Source organism: Chlamydotis macqueenii, chromosome 17 (genome assembly GCF_036417535.1).
Source record: "Chlamydotis macqueenii isolate bChlMac1 chromosome 17, bChlMac1.mat, whole genome shotgun sequence".
NCBI classification, from domain to species: domain Eukaryota; kingdom Metazoa; phylum Chordata; class Aves; order Otidiformes; family Otididae; genus Chlamydotis; species Chlamydotis macqueenii.
Window position 1 is genome coordinate 11,024,824 of NC_141572.1, and position 25,890 is coordinate 11,050,713.

At 41.9% G+C, this 25,890-nt stretch overlaps 2 protein-coding genes across 3 annotated transcripts in view; both read right to left on the minus strand.

Moving 5' to 3' along the window:
- Positions 1 to 12,074, minus strand: part of SPECC1L (sperm antigen with calponin homology and coiled-coil domains 1 like) — a 69,240-nt gene extending 57,166 nt beyond the window's left edge. For both annotated transcript variants that reach the window (XM_086761229.1, XM_086761228.1), the window contains exon 1: positions 11,945 to 12,074. The gene's annotated coding sequence lies outside the window, so the exon portion shown is untranslated. The remainder of the gene's footprint in view (positions 1 to 11,944) is intronic.
- Positions 12,075 to 15,653: 3,579 nt separating this feature from the next.
- Positions 15,654 to 25,890, minus strand: part of BCR (BCR activator of RhoGEF and GTPase) — a 104,743-nt gene continuing 94,506 nt past the window's right edge. The window contains exons 20-23 of the mRNA XM_010121129.2: positions 24,807 to 24,941; positions 24,118 to 24,223; positions 22,956 to 23,118; positions 15,654 to 22,373 (exon numbers count right to left, since the gene is read on the minus strand). Of these exons, the coding sequence (XP_010119431.1) occupies positions 22,284 to 22,373; positions 22,956 to 23,118; positions 24,118 to 24,223; positions 24,807 to 24,941 (494 nt within the window). The 3' untranslated portion in view covers positions 15,654 to 22,283. The remainder of the gene's footprint in view (positions 22,374 to 22,955; positions 23,119 to 24,117; positions 24,224 to 24,806; positions 24,942 to 25,890) is intronic.

Sequence of the window (25,890 nt, forward strand, 5' to 3'; positions counted from 1 at the left end):
TATAAAACTGTAGTTTATATTTTGCCCTACGGAGAAAGAATGAATTACTGAAGACTTCCTTTCCCTTTACACATAGTTCCTCCCACCTCAAAAAAAAAAGAAGGAAAAAAAAAAAAAGAAAGAGTGAAATAGAAGCTTAATCCTGTAATGGAATTAAGAGTCTCATGGACAGTCTCTCCACGAGACAATCAAGAGAGACTTTTGGATATCCCTCATATCACACTACTAAACAAAATACTCATCCATCAACAGACACAAGACATTACTGGAAAACATTTGATTAATGGTAGCACTACAGCATCAACTATAAAAATTAATCAGGATGGAAAAAAGCCAAAACAAGCCCAAAATATCAGATAGAAAGACTGCATTCCTGAACTCAAATGTAACTCTTTGCTCTAACCTGTATCCTTTCCCAGACGTCTCTCTCTCCACAGCACACATAGTACAGGCAACAAAAGAGAATCTTGCTCAAGAGCGTGCTCTCCTTGCTCTGGTGGAGGCATGTGAAACCAGTCCTGCATTTTATACCAACTGCAAACACAACTCCATAAATAATAATTTAAAAGTGTTTTGCCCAATAGCATGGCTCTGCTCTTTACTGTAAACTGATATGATACCTCCACGCTGCCAAGACGCAGTGCTTTCAGGGCTACTCTTATGGACGCTTTGGAAACCTGAAAACTGAAGCGGGGGGAGGGAGGTGGTGATTTCTTACTGTGATTATTTAAATCTTATTCATCATTTACTATGCTTACTTATGCTAATACTGCTGTCACAAAAGTAAGGCTCCATAGTTTCCTTTGCCTGTAAGCTGAGAGAGGGTTAAGCAGCAAAGAAGGTATTAGCCTTTTGCCTTTGGTTGAAAATACAAAGAATCAAGAGATATTAAGCAGCTTTATCTATTAAAAAAAATTGTGATTATTAAGAAAATTATAATCTTAGAATTTTCTTTTAAGAGTTCCAGAAAAATAAAAACAACTGATCCCTCAAATTTGAGGATTCTGAGCATTTTTGAAACATCAAATACCCAAAATACAGACGAAAATAGAAATATTCACATCTAAGAGCAACAGAGTCAGTACACTTTCACTCTCTATTTGTACAAGTTCTTTGGTCTTGATATATTTAGGCTGACACTTGTGCCCAAATAATTAGGGAATGACATTTTTAGGCCACTTACACAGTCCCAAATGGCAGAACTGTGAAGAAAGATTATGAAATGCAGCCTCTTCAACCCCCTATAAAACACAGGTTCAGAACTTTCCCAAGTCTCTGCAGGCAAGACAGCATAGCCACCAACAACTTAATGTCTGGGACATGAAACAAGCTACGTAGTGAAGACAGAGTTCTCTATGTTTACAACGTCCACAGCTCCCACTGCAAGCTGCACGGGCAGTCTAAAACGATGTCTCTTGCTCAATAACTCCAAAACCAGAATCCATTAACCACTGGATTCCAGAAGCCCAGAGCAAGCAGTACATTTGTTTTATTGCTTAACATCAAGACATCAGTTTTAGTGACTTGAAAGTTTGCTCATGCTAGAGGGTTATTTAAGATACCAAGGATAAGAGGAAACTGCATGGAATTACAGAAGACCCTTACAAAGCTAAGCAGACAATAAAACTAGCAAACAAAATTAAATACAGGTAAATACAAAACATTCTATCTCTTGGGGAAAAGCAACCTCATATATAAAAGCTTCATATATAAATGTGCTCTCAACTCATCCGTATTGCCCAGCAAGACTTCAGTGTTTTGATTCACAATTTCATTAAACTATCGGTACAGTGTCTGGAGCAAGGCAAAAAAAAACAAAGCAATTCCAGGAATTATTAAAGAAAGGAATAAAGAAACCATAAAACTGAAATATCACATTCAACAAATCAATTTTTTGCCGATCTACTCACACTTTAATTGGTATGTGCAGTTCTGGTCTCTCAACCTCTAACAATGGATTTGTTATAGACCTCAAAGAGGTTCAGCAAGGGGCAAAAATAAGATCAAAGGTATATAACAGCTCCCGTGAGACATCTCACAGGGAATATGACAAAAGCCTATCAAATCTTGAACGGCAGTGAGAAGGCAGACAGGGACTGGCCATTAATCATCTCTTCCAGTATTAAAACTAAGAACCAACAAACAGGTTCAGAATAAGAAAAATTATCTGTATTTTTAATGAAGATTGGAAGAATGCTGTGGCGGCACAAAGCACAAGTAGAAGGGGAGACTGGACATGCACAGGGTAGAGAAATTCCCTAATGGGTGCTAAATAGCTGAGCACAAAGGGCTCAGAAACCCCTCTGAGCCAAAAATAATTGCAGGATGGGAACGTAGTAAGGGTAGGAGGGAAGACTCTGGTTTTGTTTTTTTTTTTTTTTTTCTGAGGCATTTGCTCACAGCTGCGGCTGGACCCAGAGCACCAGGTGGGATGGATCCCTGCTCCAGTCAGGGCAGTGTCTGCTGTGTTCTTATGCCATAAGGAAAATATACAGATGTCAACGTAATTTATGGGTGCTGAAACTTGGAACAACTGCTGCAGGTAGTTATTTGGAGAGGAAAGACTTTCCTATAACTTTCTATTTTAAAAACTCAAAAGGCCCTTTACAGCGTTCCATTACAAGCAGAATTACAAACATAGGAATTCTACCTTTAAGTTACATTATCCATACACTGTTTTCAAGCCACATTTGCTACTGCTACTTCTCTTTTAAACAGAAGGGAGCAAACACCAGAGTTTTGAGCAAGAATTGGCTGTTATACACCTAAATTTCTCTACTCCTTCTTTGGAGAAAGCTTCAGAGCAGTAACTGCTGTGAGCAATGTGTAACCGTTGCAATACTTAACATTCCAGACAAGTGACAGGAACATTTACAGAAGAACTCCTGAACTTACAAACTGTGTTCTAAAAGCCTTTTCATAACAAAATTAAATAATGCAGTCTTGTTTGCAAGCTCCTACTTTAAACAACTGCTATTTCAAACCACTGCTGAGGAAAGAAAAAACAACTGTTCATCAACTAAATCCAACGGATTCTTCCTAGCATGTGGAATCCATTTTACGAGGAAGGGGAGCACATTGACTGCACCTTCAGAAGCTTTACTATTTGAATTGCAGTTTTGGAAACCAGAACAAAAGACCAGGTAAATCTACATCTTATTGGTATCCATCCTAGAGCCAATTAAAAAAAAAAAAAAACATTCTAAGTGGGCTAAGTACCCTGTAGGATGCCCATTAACCAGGACTGCACACACTAAAGATGAGAATACCATCCACACTGCTATTCTACAGGTTTTGTTTCATTTGTCTGGATCAGACACGTCACGAAAAATACCCTCGTATCTGAAGGCAGGCTGTATGTCCCTGAAAGTGCAAGCCTGAGACAAAACTCAACCAGCAGAAGATGACAAAGGAACAGAAGAGGGAATATAATAGGCAGAACATTAGTATGATAAACGTGGAGGGACACTAAGGCCGGTTTTGGCTATGTTGTGATTTTTCACTCTTTTTGGTAAATTTCACAGTTGCATCCAAATTTCAAGCTGTGCACTAACAGATGATGTAATATAGGACCTATTTCCTGGATAATAATTACACCTCTATGTCAGATTTTAAAGGCTTAAACAAACTTAGCAGAAATATAAACCTTCTCTGTAAAACTCTCAGGTAAATATTCCAATAAAATAGAACCAACTTGTACTTTGGTACTACAGGTTGTCTGGGAAAAAAAAAAAAACCACAATAAATTTCCCAAAAGACTGGCCAACTTTAATTATAAAAGCAGTCAGTCTAAAAAGTGACACTTGGTCAGCCAGTCACGTTAACTGAAACTGTTCTGATCTATCATCATTCCCAGCATGCTCTAAAGTAAGTGCTATTACAAAAATCAATAACCCTCCAGTTACAAAGGTATTTAGTGCCACATAACCCTAAGTATATCTTGTGTTCCTTAACTAACAATCAGATTCCCCTGCACACACGGAAGGTTTCCTTGCACTGCCAGGGAAGTACTTTCAAAACCAGGAACATACAATTTTAAAATCAGGGAATTTGGCAGAACAGCACAACAAAAGGCGCACAGCTAACACTACAGCTTCCTCGTGTTTCGAACTGACCAGCTCAGTAAATGCCACTTCATTGCAGTGCACTCTGCTTCTTGCACAGCTGCTCCCAGAAGTGCTGGCTAGAGGAGGTGACCAGTGGTGACCTCTTCCCTTTTGTCCATCAAAAACATTGTCAGCTGAACCCTTGTATCAACAACTGCAGCTAAGGCTTCTGCAGAATGAAGTTCACAGGGAGAAGAAAGGCAGGCAGTAGCCTAGGTCCCATCAGAAAAAGAGGGACAGAGATAGGACGCACAACGCATTACTTGAGGAGCTAGACCAGTGGCTCCCAGCACAAGTATGTTACAGGTAAAACCTGTAAGATAAGTGAAGAACTTTGACCAGGTCCAATGTTCATCCAAAACACTCCATCAGATCTTCAGCTCATGCAAAACCAAAAAACTTCAAATCCTGTTTCAAGCACGGTTACGACAACAAATCTGTTCTTAATAGCTGTTGACTAATGTATTCTCAACTTGAGAGCTTTCTATTGCCTGGATTTCTGGAACTGGGAAGTGACTGGGTGCTCACTATGTCCGCTTCACCATCGACCTGGTCTGGCAACATTCCTGAAGGCATTGCACCAAAAAAATAGAGAACAGGAGAAGCATAAAGAGATACATCCCCCGAGGACCTTCACAGCCCCCAGGGGCTTACAGCTCTGGGATTCCCAGCCCCAGGAGGATCATCCCAGTCTTGGCTGGACCAAGGGAATGGCCCATCCACAAGCCAGTCTAGCTAAGGCTGGGGGAAGGAAGTGCTGGCTGGGGATTGCTCAAGCTAGTCATGAAAATAATTTAATTGTACCCTGTCACCAAAAAAGGCAGTCCCACCCCTTCCTCAGCCCTCTCCTTTCTTTCAATTTTAAGGATCATAGCTTGTTTTTTGATGAGTTGTCTTTCAGTCAGATCAGGACTGATCTGCCTCACCTTATAATTGCTAGATACCACAGGAAGGAAGCTGTGGGACTGTGAACAGGGAACAAGAAGGAAGGCTCACCCTTTCAGGGATGATGTAGCCCCAAATTTGTTTTAATTCAGTCTCAGGCTATTGGACACTCAGCAACAGCCCTGATTTAAATGAACCTCTTATTGCCACCCAACCACCACCACTCTCCAAGCCGCAATACTCTGTGGAGCCTTGTGGTTAAGATAGAGGAGGCAACAGATGAACTCTGTTATTTTTAAGAATTATCAGAAGACAAAACAGGGCACTGACCATCACAGGGGGTCTGTGGGTGGGTTCAATTCAATTCAAACCTATGGAATTGAATTCTGTGCTCTGACCCACGTCTTCCTTCACCTCCAAGACCTGTCAGCAGCACACTCATTACTTGGTTTAAAATCCTTCAGGCTTGGCAGACAGAGACGAGACAGGACTGCATGCAAATCTTTCCTAAATACCTTGGTATTGCTAAGGGAGGAGCACTTACCTACCCCAAGGACATACATTTGAGTCATATAGGAGAAAAGCCTTTGGGACAGGACAGAGAGGCTCCCATCTGCAGTCAATATTTTTTTTAAAATCCCCAAGGAGAAAAGATAAGACACTGTTTCTCCTCCACATTTTTATTCCACACCTTCCAGAAAAGGGTGAATCACTAATGAGTTTATGGAGTCCCTGTTTCCTTGGACAGTTTGGTTGTTGGAGCAACACATGACTATACATGGGATGGAACCTGGGAAAGCAGTAAAAGCCCAGGATCAGTACAGCATCCCTAACCGCTGTGACTGCTGATGTGCCGATATTGCCATGGAATGCCAAGTGCCTAACACTTCAGCACTTTCCATTGTGAAACACTTCTACGGTATTTCTTTGAGAAGCTCCTATACCTCCAGGTTTTGTGGTGAGCCTTTGATGTTTGGATGAAGGCCTCGGAATAGTTTTCCCATTGCCTCCAGAAAAATGTAGTCTTTCTACTAAAAGAGGCTATACTGAAGCCTTTATAGTTATTTTTTCCTTCAAATATCCTTTACTTACAACACTAATGTCCATAAGTTATAGACTTAATGGAAATTACTTCTGTAGATGGATCCTATTTATCTTTTACAGGTATATATCAGAAATATTTTCAGAAAACTGTCAAAAAGTTCTTATAATGCATATCCGTATAATTTTATGTTTTTAATATAGTAAGCTTACTTCGGAACTTGAAATGAAAGTAGACTGAAATCTCATGTGCACTCTTGGAACTATAAGCTTTAAAATGTTTTTAATATTTTTCCTGAGTGAGCTTTCACAAATAGAATTTACACTGTTTACTATGAATTGAAAGTGTTGGGTATCTTTCAAGGAGACACACAGAATTAAAACGCAAAAAAAAAAAAAAAGGTACAAAGCATAGAATATCAGCATATAGAAGATCAAACTTTGAAAGCACAATATAGAGCTTAGGAGCACGTGGTATAAACAGGAGGCTTTGTTTCTTTGTGACAACTGATGCATAAACACAGTAAATCAATTCCTGCCATTAATGAAAAGCTTTTAGGGCTGAAAATACTGATAACCTTGTAAGTGGGAAACAAAAGGAAGTTAGGAGAGCCACCTGAGGTATATGAAAAGACAGTGGTCCACAGATATGGGACCAAGCCCCTGTATTTTGAGGCCACAGGAACGAAGGGCTGGCCACACCACGGAACGGCACAAGCCATAGGGACCTCCAGCAGCTCTACTCTCCTTTCCATTACCCTTAGTGTGTTCCTCACAGTACTGACTGCATCTGGAAGAAGAAAAAGACCAAGGACCACAGCACTGAAGAAAGGGCAATAGGCTATCCTTGAAAATCCATAATGCTCACTTAATTAAGCAGATTTATATTGGTAAAGGACGTTATCTACTATGAAACAAATATACTTCATTATTAAATCAGGATTCTGGGTTCTATTCCTACATCTGCCCATCTTCCTCTATGGCTTTGAGATAACCAGTTCCTTGTGCCTGAGCTTGGTTGTAAATCACAGTAATATCTACCACAGCAAACCATCAAAACCTTTGGAGAACAGCACAACAGCACCCTTAAACATTTTCAAAGTTGTAGAGATGCCCATACTTACAGGTTGAGAAAACCCTCTCCCGTAGCTTTGCGTAAGGCTAGAAAGAAGAATAGCAACAGTTGTGGGGGAAAAGTTTATGTTAGAAACCGTTCATTTCAACATCTTAATTCTTGATGAAAACTTCCCAGTATAGTCAAACCCGGTGATATTGCCACATTCAAGGATGCATCTCATATTTACAAATCATAAATCAAGAATAATTTGATGACAACAACTTCCAGCAACTGTACCTACTTAAGAAGTTAGTCATTTCCAGAAGAGACATGCAATTGTCAATCTGATATAAGTGAGTGCAGATAAAAAGTAGCTTTGCAGGATTCTATCACTGCTAGGAAAGAAAGGCTGCTTTGTCACAGGAGAAAAAAAAAAAAGCAAAACTGGAACTTCAAGTGAGCAGAGTTACTCAGTCAGATTTGAGGTAGCAATTGTGTCTATAAAGAACAGTATAATTATTTTTTCTTTTCTTTTCCTCCAGAAAAGCCCATATTCCTTCAGGGACTTGAAGGAAATATTTTCCATTAACTATTTACAACACTGGTTACTTCTTAGGGAAAAGCAAATTGAAACAGACAAGACCATTGTTTGCAAAGAAAGAAAGATTTTTCACTGCACAACTGATGCTACTTTAAATGTATACCCATTATCAAATCTCAGTGTCATTTAGCTTGCTAAATAAAAGAAACTTTAAGCTCAGTACAACTTGGCAACTCAGTAAAAAATAAAAAATAATAAAAAAAAATCCTATGGCTAAACAGAGGACGTCAAGATCTAATAGATCATTTTTATAAACTTGTCCATGTCAGTTAAGACTTGTCAATATGAAGACTGCCAACATTTCAGAAACAAACAGTGAAATATGTCGAAGGAGCCTCTCCAGCACCAAGCCTCACATGGCAAGGAAATTCTGTAGCTGAAGTTTCAAGAAGGCTCTGCCAAAACCACTGTGTGCTTTTAATTAAGAACATATATAGAAATGTACTACGAAGAACACAGAAATTTTCAAGGAGCAATAAGAATGCCAGCCTCTTGGTCAAGCTTTCCACCCGCCCCACTAAATGTATATCCCACAGGAAATCGTTATTCACACACATACCTGGGCAGAACACGTACTCCACATTGGCTAAGTAACCAAAGCGAAGGAAATGTTTTCAGTACCAGAAAAAATACCAATACTTTCAGGCTGATGTCATCAAATACGTCACACAAGTACTTCAATACTACCTTTATTCTTTTTTAATACTATTTAAATAGTAGATGTTAGATGCTTAGTTTATTTTCCTGAATAAAACAGCATACATACCAGAGAGTTGCAAGCGATCATTAGTTTGGCTTCATTATGGCAAACAGTCCTGGAAAATAAAATCAACTGAGGATCATGCAAGATCTTTCATAAATGTCAAACCAAGTCTTGAAGTAAGTAAAAATGAGGTTTTTTCTCTTCTGAAAATTTGCTTAAGTGGCTTTAGAACCCTTTAATATGTAACAAATGGCTAGTTCTAAATTTATTTCCTTTTTGGTACCGAAACTTTGCAGATTGATCTCGTTTTAAAAGTGTCCTTTTACCTAACTTCACAATTTATTAATGTATTACTTTTTTTCTGTAATTTGGGAAGGTACTAGTTCTGCCACTTATTTGCAACACAGTGTCAGTTCTTTGCAAAACTAAGGTATCCTGAGACATTTACTTGCAAAGATGAAGATCAAAAGTTGTAGTGCCTTTACAGTAAAGGAAAAAGTCCTCTTCCCCAAAGAAAATTATGTATTTGTGTGTGAAAATTCTAATTATTAATTATTTATACATTAAAAGATAGTATTCTATGATTACCTGCAGCCTGCATTGAACTGTTAAGTGCTCCAAATGGTGGCTTCTCTGATCATTTCAGTTGGAGTAAGCTCAAAAGAAACAAGTAATACATTCCTTGTGACTAGTCACTTAGGGCTATGATTAAGTGTATAACTCAGCTTCTAACACTCATTTTTTCCTCCCTTTTTCAGTATAAAGACTAAAAATAAGACCAAATTGAGTGATTTTTGAAGCCAGGAAGTACAAGCATAACATTTCTTATGCTGTATTTCCCACTGAGCAATAGAGATTCAGTCCCATTAATAGCATTATACACTTCTAGAACTGGATCCTAGTTGGCAAGACAGGCTCCGGTGTCACAAGATCAAGGCAAGAAAAAAAGAACTTCTGAAGTACATTCGTGAAAGATCTCTTAAGGAGTTTCATTGCACGCCTCCACCTTCTGAGAATAATGTTCCTCTTTCATACTAACAGTAAAGCAAAAATGGCACAAACTTATTTCCCTTCACCATGTTACTTGCAAGTATATATTTACTCATACCTAAAATGTTAACTGTACCTCACCTCATCTATTCTGTATAATGAAATCTTTGCAATATAAAAATAAATATTCCAACGTGCACTTAGACAGAAACTTTTAAAACTCATTTGCTACACCTTACACTAGTAACTAACACAGGCCAGAGATTGTTCTCAAGCCCAGAAGCAAATCTGCACTGCTTGGTTTGTGACTATACAACAAAAATTGCTTTTCCCTCTCCCCCATCCAGAAAGGGTGGCCATGTCCCATGTGTGTTTGGAGAAGTCCTGGCATTTGCGACCTCTGCATGACGCCCAGGTATGGCTTACGAAAACGCTAGGTGGCCTAGCTAAAGCCATACTCTAGTGACCGTGCTGACAACTTTCTAGCACGAATGATCACACACCAGACAGTCTAACACCCAAGCTTTCTTTGATTGGCCTCTATGGACACACTCTCCATTAAGGGAAACCTTCACTCAAGCCTCTCCTCAAGCCTGACGCAGGAGACACCTTCAGTAGCATGCCTGCAAGGCCACAGAGATCACGCGGTCTTGGAACATGGAGGGAAAGAGAAAATACTGCAGAGCTAGTACGCTGCAAAACACAATAAAAAGTACAGTCCATGAAAACTGGAAATCCCTGCACAGAGGTTTGCCTACTGTGATGTTCCATCATCATCAAATTTTAATAAAGCAGTACTTCACTAAAGATAGAACACAGATCTTTATCAGTGATCACACCAAAACTCATGTCAACAAATGGTTCTTCAACTTGAGCAGACAAAGTAACTGGGAAATGCGGACTGCAGTGTTTATCTAGATGGCACGGTATTTGACAGAAATGGTACAATAAATTAAAAAAACTTGAGATTTTTTTGTTCCCCACAATTATGTACTGTATTCAATAATGAAAGAAAAATAGACATGGGTCTTCAGGCATACAAAAACATCTGAAAAAATCAAGTTTTCTTTTCTCTTATTTCACACAGTCTACCAGTCTAGAATCTGATTTTTCCATTAACTGAAGATTAAGTGGCAGCGTTACAAGAAACAAGCAACTACTCCCATCTCAGGTCCTCAATTTTAATCTCAGACCATTTACAACAACATGCTCTTTCTATTTTTGTTAGCAACTACCTAACAACAATCAACTAGGCTGGAGTGAGGAGGAAAAATTGTACTTCTGAGCTACTGCAGAACTACACTGTGATCCACAGAGTGTTAAAAGCAGCCACTGGCTTTAGTTTGCCTACATCTCAGCAGCCAAAGTCCATACCATTAATTAAGCAGGAAGCAGCAACAGAAGGTTTATGTTTGCTTTTGGGGCGAGTAGAGCTTGCATAGACTACGTCCCACAGGCAGAACCTACGGCTCTTCAGAACACTTTTCACCCAGTGGAATCATTTACAAGGCAAATTTTCTGCTACCAGAGAGCTATGTTTTCCAGATCCTAGCACAGACAGACACTTCATGAAATCACAGATGGCGAGATGCTGTTGCGGAGAGAAGCATGCAGTTTGCTGAGCATCAGCACTGCACTGCTTTTCTCTCTGAGGACACAGAGCACAGAAGTCTCTGAGAACAGGCTCTCTGATTTTGGCCCAGCTATAGGAAGCTGCTTTCCTCCATCCCTGGCCCTACCGGGTCATGCAAGGCTTGCAAGAAGGAATACTGTGAGGCACAGGAAGGCAGATAACAAGCACAAAACTGGAACTTGTAGGATCTTTCAGCTATAAAAACGCAGAAAAACGGCACTCCAGACAAGTGTGAGACCAGAATCCAGACAAAGGTCCTCCCCCTCACACCAAAACCAAGCTACAAAGGTGCTCAAGAGCAGCCACTCTACCCCTCTCCTCAGAAAGCTCCCACACGCACCACCAACCCCCTTTCCGCAGAAACAAGCCAGTGGCGCGAAACAAATGATTTCACCGTGGGATGCACACCCGAGCCCGCCCCGCTAGCCGGGACTCGCGAAGCCCTCCGTTACCTCACCGCCTCCCGGGCAGACGGGCCGGCCTCCCCCGGGGCAGCCCTCGCCGGCGGCGCCTCGCTGGGACCGTCACAAAATGGGTGACAGGGACGCGGCCGCGCGCTCGGCCAGCGAGGGGCGGGCGGGCGGCCCCCGAGGCGCGCGGGGGGAGTCGAGGCGGGAGCGGGGCGGCTGTCACCGCGGCGGCCGGCGGAGAGGGCGGGCGGCGCGGTGGGGCTGACAGCGCGGCCGGCGGCCCCTCGGGGCACAGGGAGGGTGAGGAGGAGACCGAGCCCCGGGGCGGGCAGCGCGGGAAGGGGTTCCCCGCGGCGGTGAGGCGCTGCGGCCGGCGGGAGCGAGGCGAGCGGCAGGAGCCCGGGACACAGGCCCTTGCTGGGGCCTGCGGGGCCGCGGGCGACCCCCCGGCGGGCGGGGGTCGGGGCTGGGCTGGGCTGGGCTGGGCTAGGCTAGGCTCGCCTGCGCTCGGCGCTTACCGGGCAGCCGCCTCCTTCCCGCTTCTTCGCGGCGCGACCCGAGTCTCGGGGGACCGGACCGGGCCGGGCCAGGCCGGGCCGGGCCGCGAGCGCCGCCGGCGGGAGCGGGAGGGGGCGCGGAGGGGCGTGCGGGGACAGCCAGGGACCCCCCTCCGCCCCGCCCCTCGCGGGCTGTGCCACCGCACTGCGCAGGCGTCAACCCTGCGCCCGAGGGGCGGGGGTGTGTGCCGGCACAGGCGACGCATGCGCCGTCGCCCCCTCTCCCTGCCTCGCGCGCCTCTCCCGCAGGGGGCGTGGTCGGGCGAGGCGCCTCGCGCCGTACCGCGCCACACCGCGCCACACCGCACCGCACCGCACCTGAGGGCGCGAGGGCGGCGTCGGGTCCGGGGGTGCTGCTGCCCCGCGGGGGGTGGGGGGGCGGCAACCGGTTGGGGCTCCCCGGGCGCTGCCTGCGGGGGTGGTGCCCGGGAAACCGCCGGCGAGGCGGCGCGGGGGCTCTGCCCGCCCTGGCTGCGGCGGCGGCCCGGCGCTGAGGGGGCCGCGCTGCCCGGCGGCTGAGGCGGGCCTGTGGGACGCGGCGGCGGCCCCAGCCCGAGGCCACGGTCTCACTCTGGTAAAACAAAAAAAAAAAATTCTTTTTTTTTTTTTTCCGGGAGTAAACGCGTAGATTTTAAGCTTCAGAGAAACCTTGAAGAGGGAACCCGCCAAGGTGCAGCAAAGCCGGGGGTAAACGCGCGGCTGCCTGGCGTCGCCGGTACGGCCGGAACCGTCCAACGGCTTTGGCCGGAGCCCGCGCGAACGGGCGGCTGCGGCCCGGGCCTGCCCGGGGCGGGCGGAGCAACCGGCCGAGGGGGGAGTGGAGGGGCTGTGGGTGTCCGAAACCCGTGCTTTACAGTGCAATATTAGATAATTACAGCTTTTCAGTGGAGTGAGAAGTAAATAAAAACCGTTTAAATGCTGTAGAGAATGTTTTTGTCTTCTTAGGTTATAAGAACTGCGTGTGAGCACAAGCTTTCAGACTTTCAGCTGCTTTTGAAAGACCGCACTAAGCTGAGCTTTGTAGCTCATCGTTGTTGTGCAGGACATATGACTGTTGTCATGAATAACGAGCAACCGCAGTTAATAAACCCAAATTACAGCGTTGGTGCGTTAGTGGGAGGTATAGCAGAGTCTGTTTTACAGGCATTGGCTGGAAAGTGCTATGAACACAGTAACTAAGAAAATGTGCTGATTTGACATATTCCTGTGGAAGTTTCCCCATCAGGGTTTCTGTTTAGCTCAGACCACGGGTTAAAGCCTCTCTCCCAACAGCAATTCAGCTATTTTAGCAAAAGAAATGCTTCAGTGTAAGATTGCATTGCAGACGCTCCCCTAGAATTCATAGGGCTGCAGGTTGGTGAGGGCAAGTGTGATTTGCAGTCCCCTTGTATCTTGGGTGAAACGTAATTTTTTTTTTTTAATTTTAAATCAAAGTAAACAACATCTATATTTCATCAGCGTTCCCTTTAAAACTGAGATGGTGTATGCTTCCAGATGTTACAGCATAGGTTGATTTACATTGTGGGAAAATTTTCCTATTCATGTGTGTTACGAAGTCTGTCATTTTACTTAGATGTCCTTCCCAATCTGTTTCTCTGTCGGTCTTCCTGTTCTTGGCTGGCGAGGATTCCCCTGGAAGGCTGCTGCACAGACACGGTGTACTACTTGTTTGACATTGAAAGGCTCCTTTATACTTCAGTAATATTTCTGATGTTTGTTTTCTAACAGTATGATCAATGTAATCCCACTAGGTTTTCTGATCCATGATATGTTCAACAAAATGTTAGTCTGTGTTTCCACCTTTGGGTTGATTTTTAAGTTATTTATCAGTAGAAGAATGGCATTTTGATGATAATCAGCAGCATTACTTCTTTGTTAGGGATGTGAAAAATATCTGCATTTGTTTTGTCTGATACATTTCTCACAGTAGCCCACAAAAGGGCTCTGCTTTCTGTTTTCTAGCAGGAAACAGAATGTGGTTCGTTCAGCTTAGTGAATTAATGAACAAGCTGCTAGCTGACAGTACGTGTAGTGCTGGTATCCTAGTTAAAGAACTCAAACGGTCACTGAAGAAAAAAAAAAGCATTATATTGCAGCATTATATCCTGTAATGTGTGCAAGAGCGGTTTAACTGTCTGCTAGAAAAAACTTTCTCATTGTGGTTATGTCCTGGATTAGATTGCCCAAGAGGATTACAGAATCTCCATAATTGGAGGCTTCTAACAAGGAGCAGACAAACGTCTCTGGGGAGCGGGGCAGGTAGAGCTGATCCTGTCTGACTGATAGCTGTATCCCGCAGGCCTCAGGGCAGCCTGTCCAAGCCTCAGAAGCAGGGCGAAGGCTGCCTGCAAAACAAAGAGACACCTGCTCTGGAGAGGACTGTGCAGCAATTTCCACAGAGCATCCATGGTGATGATGCACTCATACGCTCATCCTGCTCCAGCCTTAATTTTTGTTCCCTCGTTACAGGGAAGTGGCGCACTGTGTGTACTGGCCGAATTTGTGTAAGCTCGCACTCTGCCATTCGTCTCAAGCCCGTGGCAGTGTTGCTCACCCAGGGTCTTCAGGTTGGGGAAAGCAACTGGAAGCACCTCGGAAGCGCCGGCCTGGTAATCAGTGAAGAGCTTGGTGGGTAGGAGCATGGCTGTGTGAGCAGAGCTCCTGGGGGGAAGGAGCCAGCACCTGGTGTGGGACATGACACCTTCCAGGCTCAGTCAGGGGCATTCCAACGGTTCAGTGTGGCTGCACTGCAAAGGAATGCCTTCTCCTTGAGTGAGAACCATTTTGGACAAGAGTTCCACATTGGAGGTATCTGAAAACTGCTCTGAAACTATTTTGTATTATACAGATACACCACTGGTAGGAAGTATTAATAGTCATTGAGTTTCCCCTTCTTTTCCCAATTCAGGCATAAGCATGATACGTTTTCTTCTTGACCTGTACCTTCAGTGTAGCTTTAAATACTGTGCAGTCAGCCAAATTTTTCTCTGCTTTGCATATTGCCATTGAGACATGTCGTCGTCGTGATCCACGCTGAATGAAAATCAGCTAGAGAGCTTTCAAGCAGGTATCTCTTTATTACAGAAAGGTTTATATATTTTATTAAATTTGGAATATATTGAAACATAAATGTACTTGAATTACATTAATAATTTAAGTAATATTTTATTTAAATAAAGCACTAAGAGAACTTGGTTTAAGCAACTGATTCAGTTTCCACAGTGCTTCCTACAAAGAGCGCAAATTTAATGCTGTATTTGAAGAACTAGAGGCCAGAGCTGCTTTCTTAGCAAATACTACAGTAACTACAGCTGAAGTGCTCTGCACGCACATGTAAAGGTTCCAAGGTTTGAGACTGGCTGCATTCTGAAGCAGTATTCCTACAAAAGGATTAATACAGATCTGAAAATGGAGTGTTTTGCTCAGCTTCTTCTCTACCTTACATGTAAAAGATTTCCACACGTTATAGTTGTGTTAGTTTAATTCAGCAATAACCCTGTATTAAACTCTAGATTTTAAGTGACGTAGCTTTTACCTTGTAAAACATTAAATAGCTTTTATTTTGAAACACCAGCATTGAATTCCTTACCTCTGGCAAACTGAATGTAATTTACACATTCAGTTTAATGTAGGCCCAGTTATTAAATAAGACCAAAAGAACCTGACAAACATAGATACAGGAGATTTTATTTAACATTGTGTACAAAGAAAGGCTACAAATGCCTTAGACTTTTTTTCCCCTAAATACAGTTTTTTGATCCCTTTTTCATACCACTTTTCTCAGAAAATAAAAAAAAAAAGTCAGACTGACACTTCCCCCCCCCTTTTTTTTCCCTTTCCTTTTTCCCCTCTCTTTGGGCCTAAACTGAGAGATGTTTAGCAGTACAGTTTCAACACCTTTCAGCATTAAACTATTAGGATTAGGATTTGTTTTCCAAAACCAGAGCACTAGCTACTGAAGCACTAGCAACAGCAGTATAAAATGTCAAAAACTGACTCCCTAACATGGTACTGTTAAAACAATGCCAACAATATTAACCGATTAAATCCCAAATTATCCAAACAATAACAAGTTGTCTTCTACACTTGATAATTTAGCACTAATTATATAATTTCATTGTATTTATATTTAAATAAATAGTCTTAACTCCTTTCCCTGCAATTCTTCACGGATTATAAACACTTGTAATACTAGAGATAAGAACAAACTACACAACTTAGGCAAGAGAAGGCTTAGTTTTATTTTTTTTTTTTTTTGCTGGACATTCACAGGAAGGACAGCATTTCACAGTATCTTGCTGTGGGATCATTTTAAAATTCACGGTTTCATTCTGGTGCTTCTCAGTCATCCAACGCTACAGTTCCTCACCCTCTTTTTGCTGCCTTGGTAATCACTTTTAGTACTGATATCCTGAATCTGGAAACATCTGTCCCTGCATAGCTAAGTCTTATCCAGGATTCTGCACGTTTTTAGATATGGATGAGTTTTCAGATGACTATTTGCATAATCCCTGCCATTTTTGTAGTCCCAATTTCTCCCCAAATGGGACTAAAATTGAGGAAAATTTCAGCTCCTCTATGTAGATTGGCATTTGATCATTGAATTAGGCACAGTAAGAAGGAACTGGATGAGTCTCTTCCCATACCTGCCTTCTGGATCTTACTCAAACTGCTCCAGGGGACACATGAGCATCTACAGACCAAGGCCATCTGCTCACTGGTGGGCTCTACCCGTTGTGATCCTTGATTTGGGTCATCTGCAGAAAGCTGCTGTATTCTCCTTCCAGGCAGGAAGCTGTTTTGTACACAAGCCTGCCCTTTCATATATCCACAGGGATATAAAATGGCGTTGTCATATAAATCACTCTGCAGATCAGAGAAATGGTTCATCTGCAGAATGTCTTTGGCTCTTGGAACACCTTACCACCAAGGAAAAACACTGCAAGTTACACAAAAAAAGCTCTAGTGGAAAATGAAAAAAAAGTTTTCTCCATTCCGATGAATGACTTTTGACAAGAGGATTTGAACATGACTGCAATTAAGACAACGCAACAGAATGAACACTTCTGATAGGTTTGGGGACTCTGTGATCATATTAATTCCCAAATATGCTTGAACAGGTGTAAATAATAGAATCTTTACTTAACCTGCAGAACAGGCCTACGCGAGCCCAGAGATTTAGCAGTACCTTGTCCATTCTGCACCAGAAGACGAAATATTTTAGTTGTCTCTAGGGATAGCTCTTCTACAAACTAAGCCTCCCGCTGTGGTAGTTTCTACAGTACAGAATGGTGTGAAGTGTTTTTTGTTGGAAAAGGAGGTGTCTGTCTTACTGAAAAGTGAAGTGTGACAGTAGGAAATAAGTGACATGGAAAATATTCACGTGGTTCACGTGCATGTTTTTACAACAATCTCCTGCAATCCCACTATGAGATGGAGGGAGGCAAACTAGGTCATTTAATAATTTTCTAATTCTTGGTAACAGCATGTATGTCTTTGCTTGACCTAGAATGCCTAAATGTAGTGATAAGGTCATGGAAGGAGGAGAATCAAGCTAGCATGTACACTCAGGTTTGCCTTGGTCCTACCCTTTCAACCATTTCATCATTACAGCGCGTTGTGTCATTTTATCCTTGCAGCCCAGAAATGGCCTTTTAGCTTTAACAGTAGTCTTACCTTTCTGGTTCTATTGGTGCTCTCCTTTGCAGTGGTGTTTCATCTCTGGTAATACACAGACTCTGTTGCTCCTCCCTGTCTGTTGCCGGAGTCGGGGGGGAGCAGGGGGGAAAGGTAGAAAGCAAGTGATAAAGCTTTACTTTCTTAGCACTGAACTGTGAATTTTCAGTAGCAAGAAAGAATTTGTTTAATTTGATTGTATCTACTTAGGAATTGCCCTTTCAGATTTTTCTTCTTCAAGGAACTGAAGCTAATCCCTTAAGTCTATCATGAATGTATTGGTCTTCTGTCCCCATCTTCTTGAATTAAAGTAGAAAGGGTAGGGGTTTTTCTTAAACATTTCCCATTTCTTACTAAAATTTCCATAATAAGAATACCACATCTGATAACATTATCCCAGTAATGACCAAGCACTGAAACAAAAGGATTAACCAAGGAGGAATCAGAGAGGGTTGATTTTTTTGCCATCAAATTTTTAACATTTTTAAAAGCCATGTTGGTCAATTTACATTTTATACATACTTGAAAGAATGGCACATTAAGATAAATGAACATATTTTGATGCCTTCCAGTGTTACAAGGTGACAAACAGATCTGGAGATCCATGGATGCTTTAAAGGACAGTACATTTGTTTAAATAAACTCGTAGAAAATTAACACAAACAACCACAAACCAAATTTTTGAACAGATAAAATGAATAAACTGTAAAAATACTGCATCTCCCATAAACATACTCTGTGGTTCCACCACCTCGTGGCCAACAAAAAAGTTGCAGTTTTACTTGTTTTACTTCATACGGTGCATGCCGATTGCCTTGTGTTAGCAACTGCAGGTCAGAACCGAGGCAGGCAGCGGGCACCAGCAAATATAATCACCACACTGCTGTATTTTGCCCTTAGCTGATACACTGAAAAATAGCAGCATTAAAATACAGCCTGAAACAGCTTAGCTACTACCTCAACTTGTTAAAATTGTGCAAGAATAAAGAACAGCAGCAGCATTTTAATGGATGCGTTTCAATTTGGTTTCAGATGCTCCCCTTCCATACAAAGCACACACAAACACAAAGCTGAAACTGACCTAGTAACTGTTACTGCGTGTCATCCTTGAAAACTTTTCCCGTAGTTTGTGTTACTCAACTTTTAAAAATTTTACTTAAAAACCTATTCTGTGTTTAAAAATCATCCATGGGAATTTTAAAATAGTTTCTAAATGCCAGGAAACCGATGCTTATTCCTCTCCTTAAACTGGAGATACACACACTCAGTTTCTTTAGTTGAAAGTTTTAACGTTTCAGATTCCTGTTACCAAAACCTATATTTTTAGAAAGGTCTCTCCAATACACTAGAAACTGGAAGAGCATGAACTCCCAGTGCACATGCAAAGGGTAATTTTTTGCTAGTTTGTTCTTTTGTTGTTTATATTGTACCTTTTAATATAGAGAATGGAAGAGTTAGGTTTTCTGACACAACTCGCAAGGGAATGACTATCTAAGAGTAGAAATCAGGCAGCCTTCTCTAAAACCAAGCTTTGCAAGTCCCTTTTTGTTTAAGTATGATAAGGCTTATTTAAAAAAATAACAGAAATACCTCTCAAAACAAAACCAACCAACATCCCTGGGAAAAGAACATAAAAGACTTTTGGAACTACTTAATTTCTGAAAACATAAGACTATTTGAAAAAACTTAATTGCAAAATTAAAGGAAATTCAAGAAATCAATTCTCGTACTTCAAATCAGTCCATGATTTCATCATCAGCAATAAGATGCGCTATCTCTTCCAGCCCAAAATTACCAGCTTTGGGGAAAACATATTCATACTTAACAGAAATAATTAACGGGTTAAGTTAAATTAACTTTTATTTCCCTGATCCACATGCCTGCATGTTAGATAATGTTACATCAGAACTGAGCACTGTAATGAGAGACTAAAAGCAACAACCTGTAACAGTAACCAAAGCAAAAGCCATTTTCTCATGGTTACATACTATAAATCAGTAATTCAATATTAATATTAACTTCCTATATAAATAAAAATAAAAAAAGTTGGGCAAAAGTAAATTGGCACAGTCATTATGGTATTGCTTTCCAGTTTCAACACTGCACAGAGCAGCCACAGATTCCAGATACCAAAAGGAAAAGGCTGTCACCCAACCACCTGGTGTGGTTTGGTTGTTTTTTTTTCCTTTTAAATTAATTCATCGGCAGTGCTGCTGCCTCAGATAAATCAAACAACAGCTTGGAACGGGTAGGTGTGCAGCTTGCAGTCAGAGGATTGCTATAGAGCCACTATGGAAAAATGAGAACAAATACATAAAAACAAAACCATAGAGTGTGGTTTACTGGTCTGCATGACTTATTCTTAAGTCAATGTTTTTCAGGATTGTGACTAATTTTTACCTTCAAAGAAGGCAAAAAAAAAAAAATTTAAAAATATCAAAATCTTAAGCCTTCAAGTTTCCTTGCCTTCATTCCCTCCCTCCCCCAAAAAAGCACCTCCTACTATACACACTTTTTCTGTTTTATGGGTTCAGAAGCTGGAATGTAGTGGAAATACATAGAAGAGAGAAGGAATTTCTAGTTGTACATTACATTACAAAGAGGTTTGCTCCCAGACCTAAGGAGGGAGGGATACTAAGCAATATTAAATTCCTATAAGAATCCATACAAAGCATGCAAAATATTAATATACTCACAAAATTGAAATTTGTATTGGTTCCTTTTGGAATTTGAAGCTTCACAGTACAATAATTTCTAATATTATGCAGCAGTCAGAATTACAGTGACTACAAAATAATTTCCCTTTAATTTTTTTATTTCCATTTGTTTGAAAGACCCCTTTGTTTTGCGATTTTTTTTTTTTAATCGAGAGGTTGCAGATCACCCATCAGAAAATGTGAAATTCAGCATAACAGGGGTTGCTTTCTTTGTTGTTTTTCCCCTCAAATGATGTTGACAACCTAACTCTACCAATCTTTCAAAATCTGTCCCTCCCTCTCTCCCTCCCCTTCTCATGCTGATTCCTTCCCTTGTCTTCAAGCTGTACTTTTCTTCTCGCCAGGATGACAATGGACGGATGCCCCTAAATGGATGCTGCATAACTGGGTAGGAAGTGAAGGGGGCTGGAGTTGTTTATGGAAATGGAATCGCTCCCACCCCCCCACGATATTTGGCACAACTGCTTCATAGCCAGAATACTTTGCTCTGGATACCAGCGATGAGGTTGTGCTTTCAGTTCCCCAGGCAAATACTGCTGCCCTTTCCGCCTGTGTAACCCCTGGGGCTTTAACTGATGTAGGCAGGGAAACACAAAGTTGGTATTTAGCTAGACCTTTTGTACTGCTGTATTCCACAGGAATTTCTTCACTGCTCATATTTAAAACAGGACTGGAATTTTCACAACTTGGAGGACACACAATGCATGCCACTTGCTGGATTGTCCATAAAGTACATTCTGACACATTTTATCAAAGTATTTGTATCTATCAGAAAAAGACTCCTGTAGAAGCAACGTACAAAGCCTCCGAAAATTCAAGTATCAAAAAAAAGGATGTTCTGATAAAAGTTTGGATTAAGCAGCCAGCCAAACTGATAGCCATTGATTATTTTTTGTTGCCCACAAATGCTTTAGTTGTTTTTGCAGTGATAACATCTTTTCTTTGGAGTGCTGGGAATTAAGTATCTTCCCAGTTAATTTTCATTACATTTGCTGGGGTCTGAAGAATTTAGCAATCCTGCCTGAATAATATTGCCCCTGCTTTTCTAAGCAAATAAACCTTAGAATCAAACAGAATTGCTTACTTTAATCCTCCCTGCCTCTCTTCAATTTGCTGTATTTATTTATAGCGTGACATCATTGGGTCGGGCTCCCTTAACCTAAGAAAACCCATCAGAAGTGCAACACAGGCAAAAGCAGGGCATCTCCTTCCCCAGAGCTGCATAGACATTTGCAAGGGAAGGGGCGGGTGACACAAAAAACCCCCAACAAACAAAAAACAAACCCCCAACAAGCCAACAGCTCTAGTTGTACACAAAACTGTTTCATTTTGTTTGAACTTTTTTCAAATCCAGACTTGAATTTCTGAGGAGGGAATCTTAGATCCCAGACCCTTCCCTTCTCCTCTCCTCTTGCAAAGCAATGCTATGTTTGTGGCCTAGAACAGTACTTTAAAAACAGCAGTTATTAAAGACACAGTTGTGATATGTCCTTTAGCTCCCCCTCACCCAAAAAGGGGTATCCTATCAAGTGGTCCAGTAGAAATCTTGACGTTTCTTTATGATAAATTAAATCCATAAAATGAGGAATACCTTCTGTCACATTCCCAACAAGAATAACAGCCATACTCTGTGGTGCATTTATTCAAGTGCCTATTGCTCCTTCTAGTGGAGATCCTGCACAGCTCCTTCTCCAGTTCAGTTCTGGTCCTACCAATCAAAAGTAGAGATTTTTCTCCTTTCTCTTTAGCTTTTCTCTGGTTAACAAACAGCAGAAGCACTGAGGACCACAATTCCCCAGGACAGGAACAGGCCAGTAATGTCTGAAGAAACACCAGTCGTCTTTTTCTCAGGTGTGGCAGATTTATGCCAAGAGCATTTTTGTGTGTCCTGTTGGTATTACAGGCACCTACACCTCTGTGGAAAAGAGAATGCTCTGCCTCTTGCTGTCTGGGGTAGGGATAGTCTCTAGCTGCAGGAAGTACAGAAGAACTTGAACCTGGAAAGAGAAAGAAAGAGGTAATATAATAACAAAGCTCTGTTAACTCACTCTCACCCTGGCTATTTGAGAGCTGGCAGCCATGCCTGCAGCTCTCTCCACAGGAACATCTTGCAGTTATGCATGTGCTTTAATACAGTGTATGATAGCAGGAAAGTTAAAACTTGCAGTGCTTCAGAGACACTCTTTTCAGTTTCCAGGGTATAAAAATGGTGTTGTGATCCACTGCACTGAAAAAAATCTCATCTATAATTTGCCATTACTCAATCAAGAAAGTACAAAACCCCAGGCTAGCAATACGGCGCTGTGAGACAGCCCTCAAAAACCTACGCACAAGCACAAAACATACAGCACTGCATGCACACTGATATTTTTTCATGAAAAGCTGCATTAGTATAGATGCAAACTGAACTGCCTGAAGAAACAGACTAAAATGTCTGTGTAAGGGTGAAAGTTGTTTATATTTCTCAAAGAAAAACTGTCAAGAAAACACAGGAGGGTGGCTGAGCCTGGCCTTGCTAGAGGACTGCAGTTTCCCACACGCTGTTCTCACAAGATTCAACAGCACATTTAGGATTTTACCTGGGACATGACTTCTAGTGACCAACTGTCACTCATTGTGATAGGCTGGGTTGGGTTAGCAGGGATTTTACTGTCCTTCTCTGAAGGTCTGAGCAGCGTTGGTCCAAAGACAGTTGCAAGATTATGCAGGGACATCTTGTTAATGCTTTCCCTCTCAGCAACCCTGGGAGAAGAAACAATGACCAAGGCAGATCTTCATAAATATCTGAGTTTGGAAGTGTCCTTAAGTAAGAAACCATATTTATTCCTTTTGTAAAAAGTTTTACATGCATTCAGTTAACCACCCTATCCATGCGTGCCTCAATAAATTTCATATACCAGCAACACCTTGATCTGACACAACCACAGTCTCCAGGCACTCTACAGAAACGGCTTAAACTTGGGAAAGAGACTGCTGCTTCCTGGCTGGAGAGGCAGAAGTGGGACAGGAATAAAGGAGTGTTTTTCATCTCAGTTTCATAAGTGAGAAACTGAGACAAACAGGTTAAAAAATTTACCCAAAGGCAGAAAAATCTGCAGCAGAAACAAGTAAAACCCAGATTTCCTGGATTTTAATCCAGAACCTCAGTCTGGATTATCTAGAAAGAAAAATTATCTTTCATCTCTCCAGTGACAGTCTCTGGTATGTACAAAATACATATGTAAATAACACATTGTGCATGTATTAAGGTAGCCTATTGCATTAATCAGAGAGACTAGTCTAAGCAAGGAACTGACAACTCCAGTTAGCAGAAGTGCAAAGCTGGTATTTTTAAAAATATGTTAGATCGCAGACACCTTTTGAGACAAGGCACACAAGCCCTTAAACATGGCCTAAGCTTAATGATTTACACTTAAAACCTTTCCTGATCTTTGTATCCAGATGCAGGTGCAGCTTTGCAGTCATATTGCAGCAGAAATTTGCATTTCATCTGCACTAGATAAACCCCAAGACTTTTGTTACCCCTTTCCTTCAGTCGTAATCCTTTCAATATGAGTGGGAATGGAATTCAGGATTTAGCATCTCACTAAGTGAGTATGAGACAATAGTTATCTGATGAGCATTCACAGCAAATGCTGCTTCATTTGTGTAATTCAGCATGAATTCAAGGAAAAAGCTCCCTTTTTTCAAAACAATGATGCTTTACACATTAAATATGTCTCTAAAGGATCCACATATTACCTTTTTAAATGGTCCAAAAGGAAAAGGAATGTCACAAGGTTGGGTTCTGGAAGCGATAACAATAGATTCAACATACAGCTTTCCTTTGCAACAGGATCTGAAAGTGCTACAAGACAGAAAATAACAGAACATCACCACAGGCAGTGATCGAAAATTTAACTGACTGCATGATTTCCCAAACCAACAAATACGGATGGTCCTGTACGGACTGTGATTACGTCACAGGCTGGAAGATCAGAACTGCACATCAATATCCCAGAGGACGTCCTTCCTTTATTTCATGGATATGTAGAGAATCCTTTTCGCTCAAACAGTTCAAGTGCTTTCAGACTTGCAACTATTATGATGTTTTTCCCCTGCATCACAGTAAGACAACGAATATCCTCCTTGCCAAAGAAGGCTGAATGGGGCAGACGGGAAGCACAGCCTCAACAAGTGGGCTGTCATTCCACTAACCTGTCCTTCAGAAACCTGGACATTTTTGACTTACAAAAAACATGGCAATTGCCCATATTCAAACTCACAGGAAGAAAATGTCATTCCAAGGCTTGTTTCTGAGCTCCGTTTCACTTCCCTAACAGCTTGTTCCAGGCTTTGGTCCAACATACAAATACGGTTTTGTATTGCTTTGGGAGCAGCCTCCTACAGTAAAGTGTCAGTTATGGAGGGGTGTTTCTGCTGCTACCTACCGATGCCCTCAGCAAAGTTGGGGTACAGTTCGTCTGTGAAGAGGGGTTCAGGCAGTTCCCTGAAGTACAGTTTCAAGGTGCCCGCAATGGCATTGACGTCCATCTCGCTCATCATCACCGACACATCTTTGTTATCTGAAAGAGGGAGAGGGGAAGCAGGGTAAAGAAGCTGCTGGCCTTGCATTCATTCTTTTTCTTGCCTTGGCTCTCTTTGTTTATCCTTTGTTTTTGCCCAAATAGCTGAGAGTTTCCTGTTTACATTTCTCCAGATTAAGAGAGCTACTTTCTGACAACCAAGAAGTGCTGCACAAATGACTGCAAAGAGTTCACAGCTTTAAATCAAGTGGAGGGAACCCCACACTACCCGAGGTCAGTTATGCTGTGCCAGCAGCCTCGGCCAGATCTGGAACGAGCCCTGCTTGACTGTGTTTATACGCATTTCAACTTTTGTTAGCGACAACAGTTGTTATTCCAATTCCCTGCCTCTAACAGCTTAGAATAAGAGACTCTGAGGCTGTCCAACTCCCCAGTGACTGCAGCTGAAGTACACCGGCAATTCAGGGCTCACATTTCTGTTTTGTTACTATTAAGAACAACAAAACCACACCCTTTCCCTAAACCAAACAGACCAGACCACAGCAGTGCCAGTGCCATGAAACCCAGTGTAAAACAGCATTTAATATAAATTTTAAAAGTTGGTTTTCAAAACGTGAAACACCTTTACTTGCACTGGTGAAGAGTCACAAATCAACGTGTTTGGTAGCTTCAGGGGATTGAAAAGAAAATACAAGAAGGAAGAAATTGCACAAAATAAGTGACAAAAAAGTGCAGGGAGACTGAATTTGGGCACCTGGCACAGACCTCATGACTGCTTGCCTCAAAAAAGAGCTTGAGTGTGGCTTGAGCAGTCCTTGGTCCATCATGTGAAGGCTGGAAGTAGGGCAGAATTTTACTTTTTGTACCTCAGCAGTTTGGAGGTGTTTCATCTGCCTGATCTGGGATTCCTTTTGGGACATACATGCCATTCTTAAATGCAGCACCAGTAAGGAGCCCTTTTCTGCTCAAGGTCAAAGAAAGAGTCACA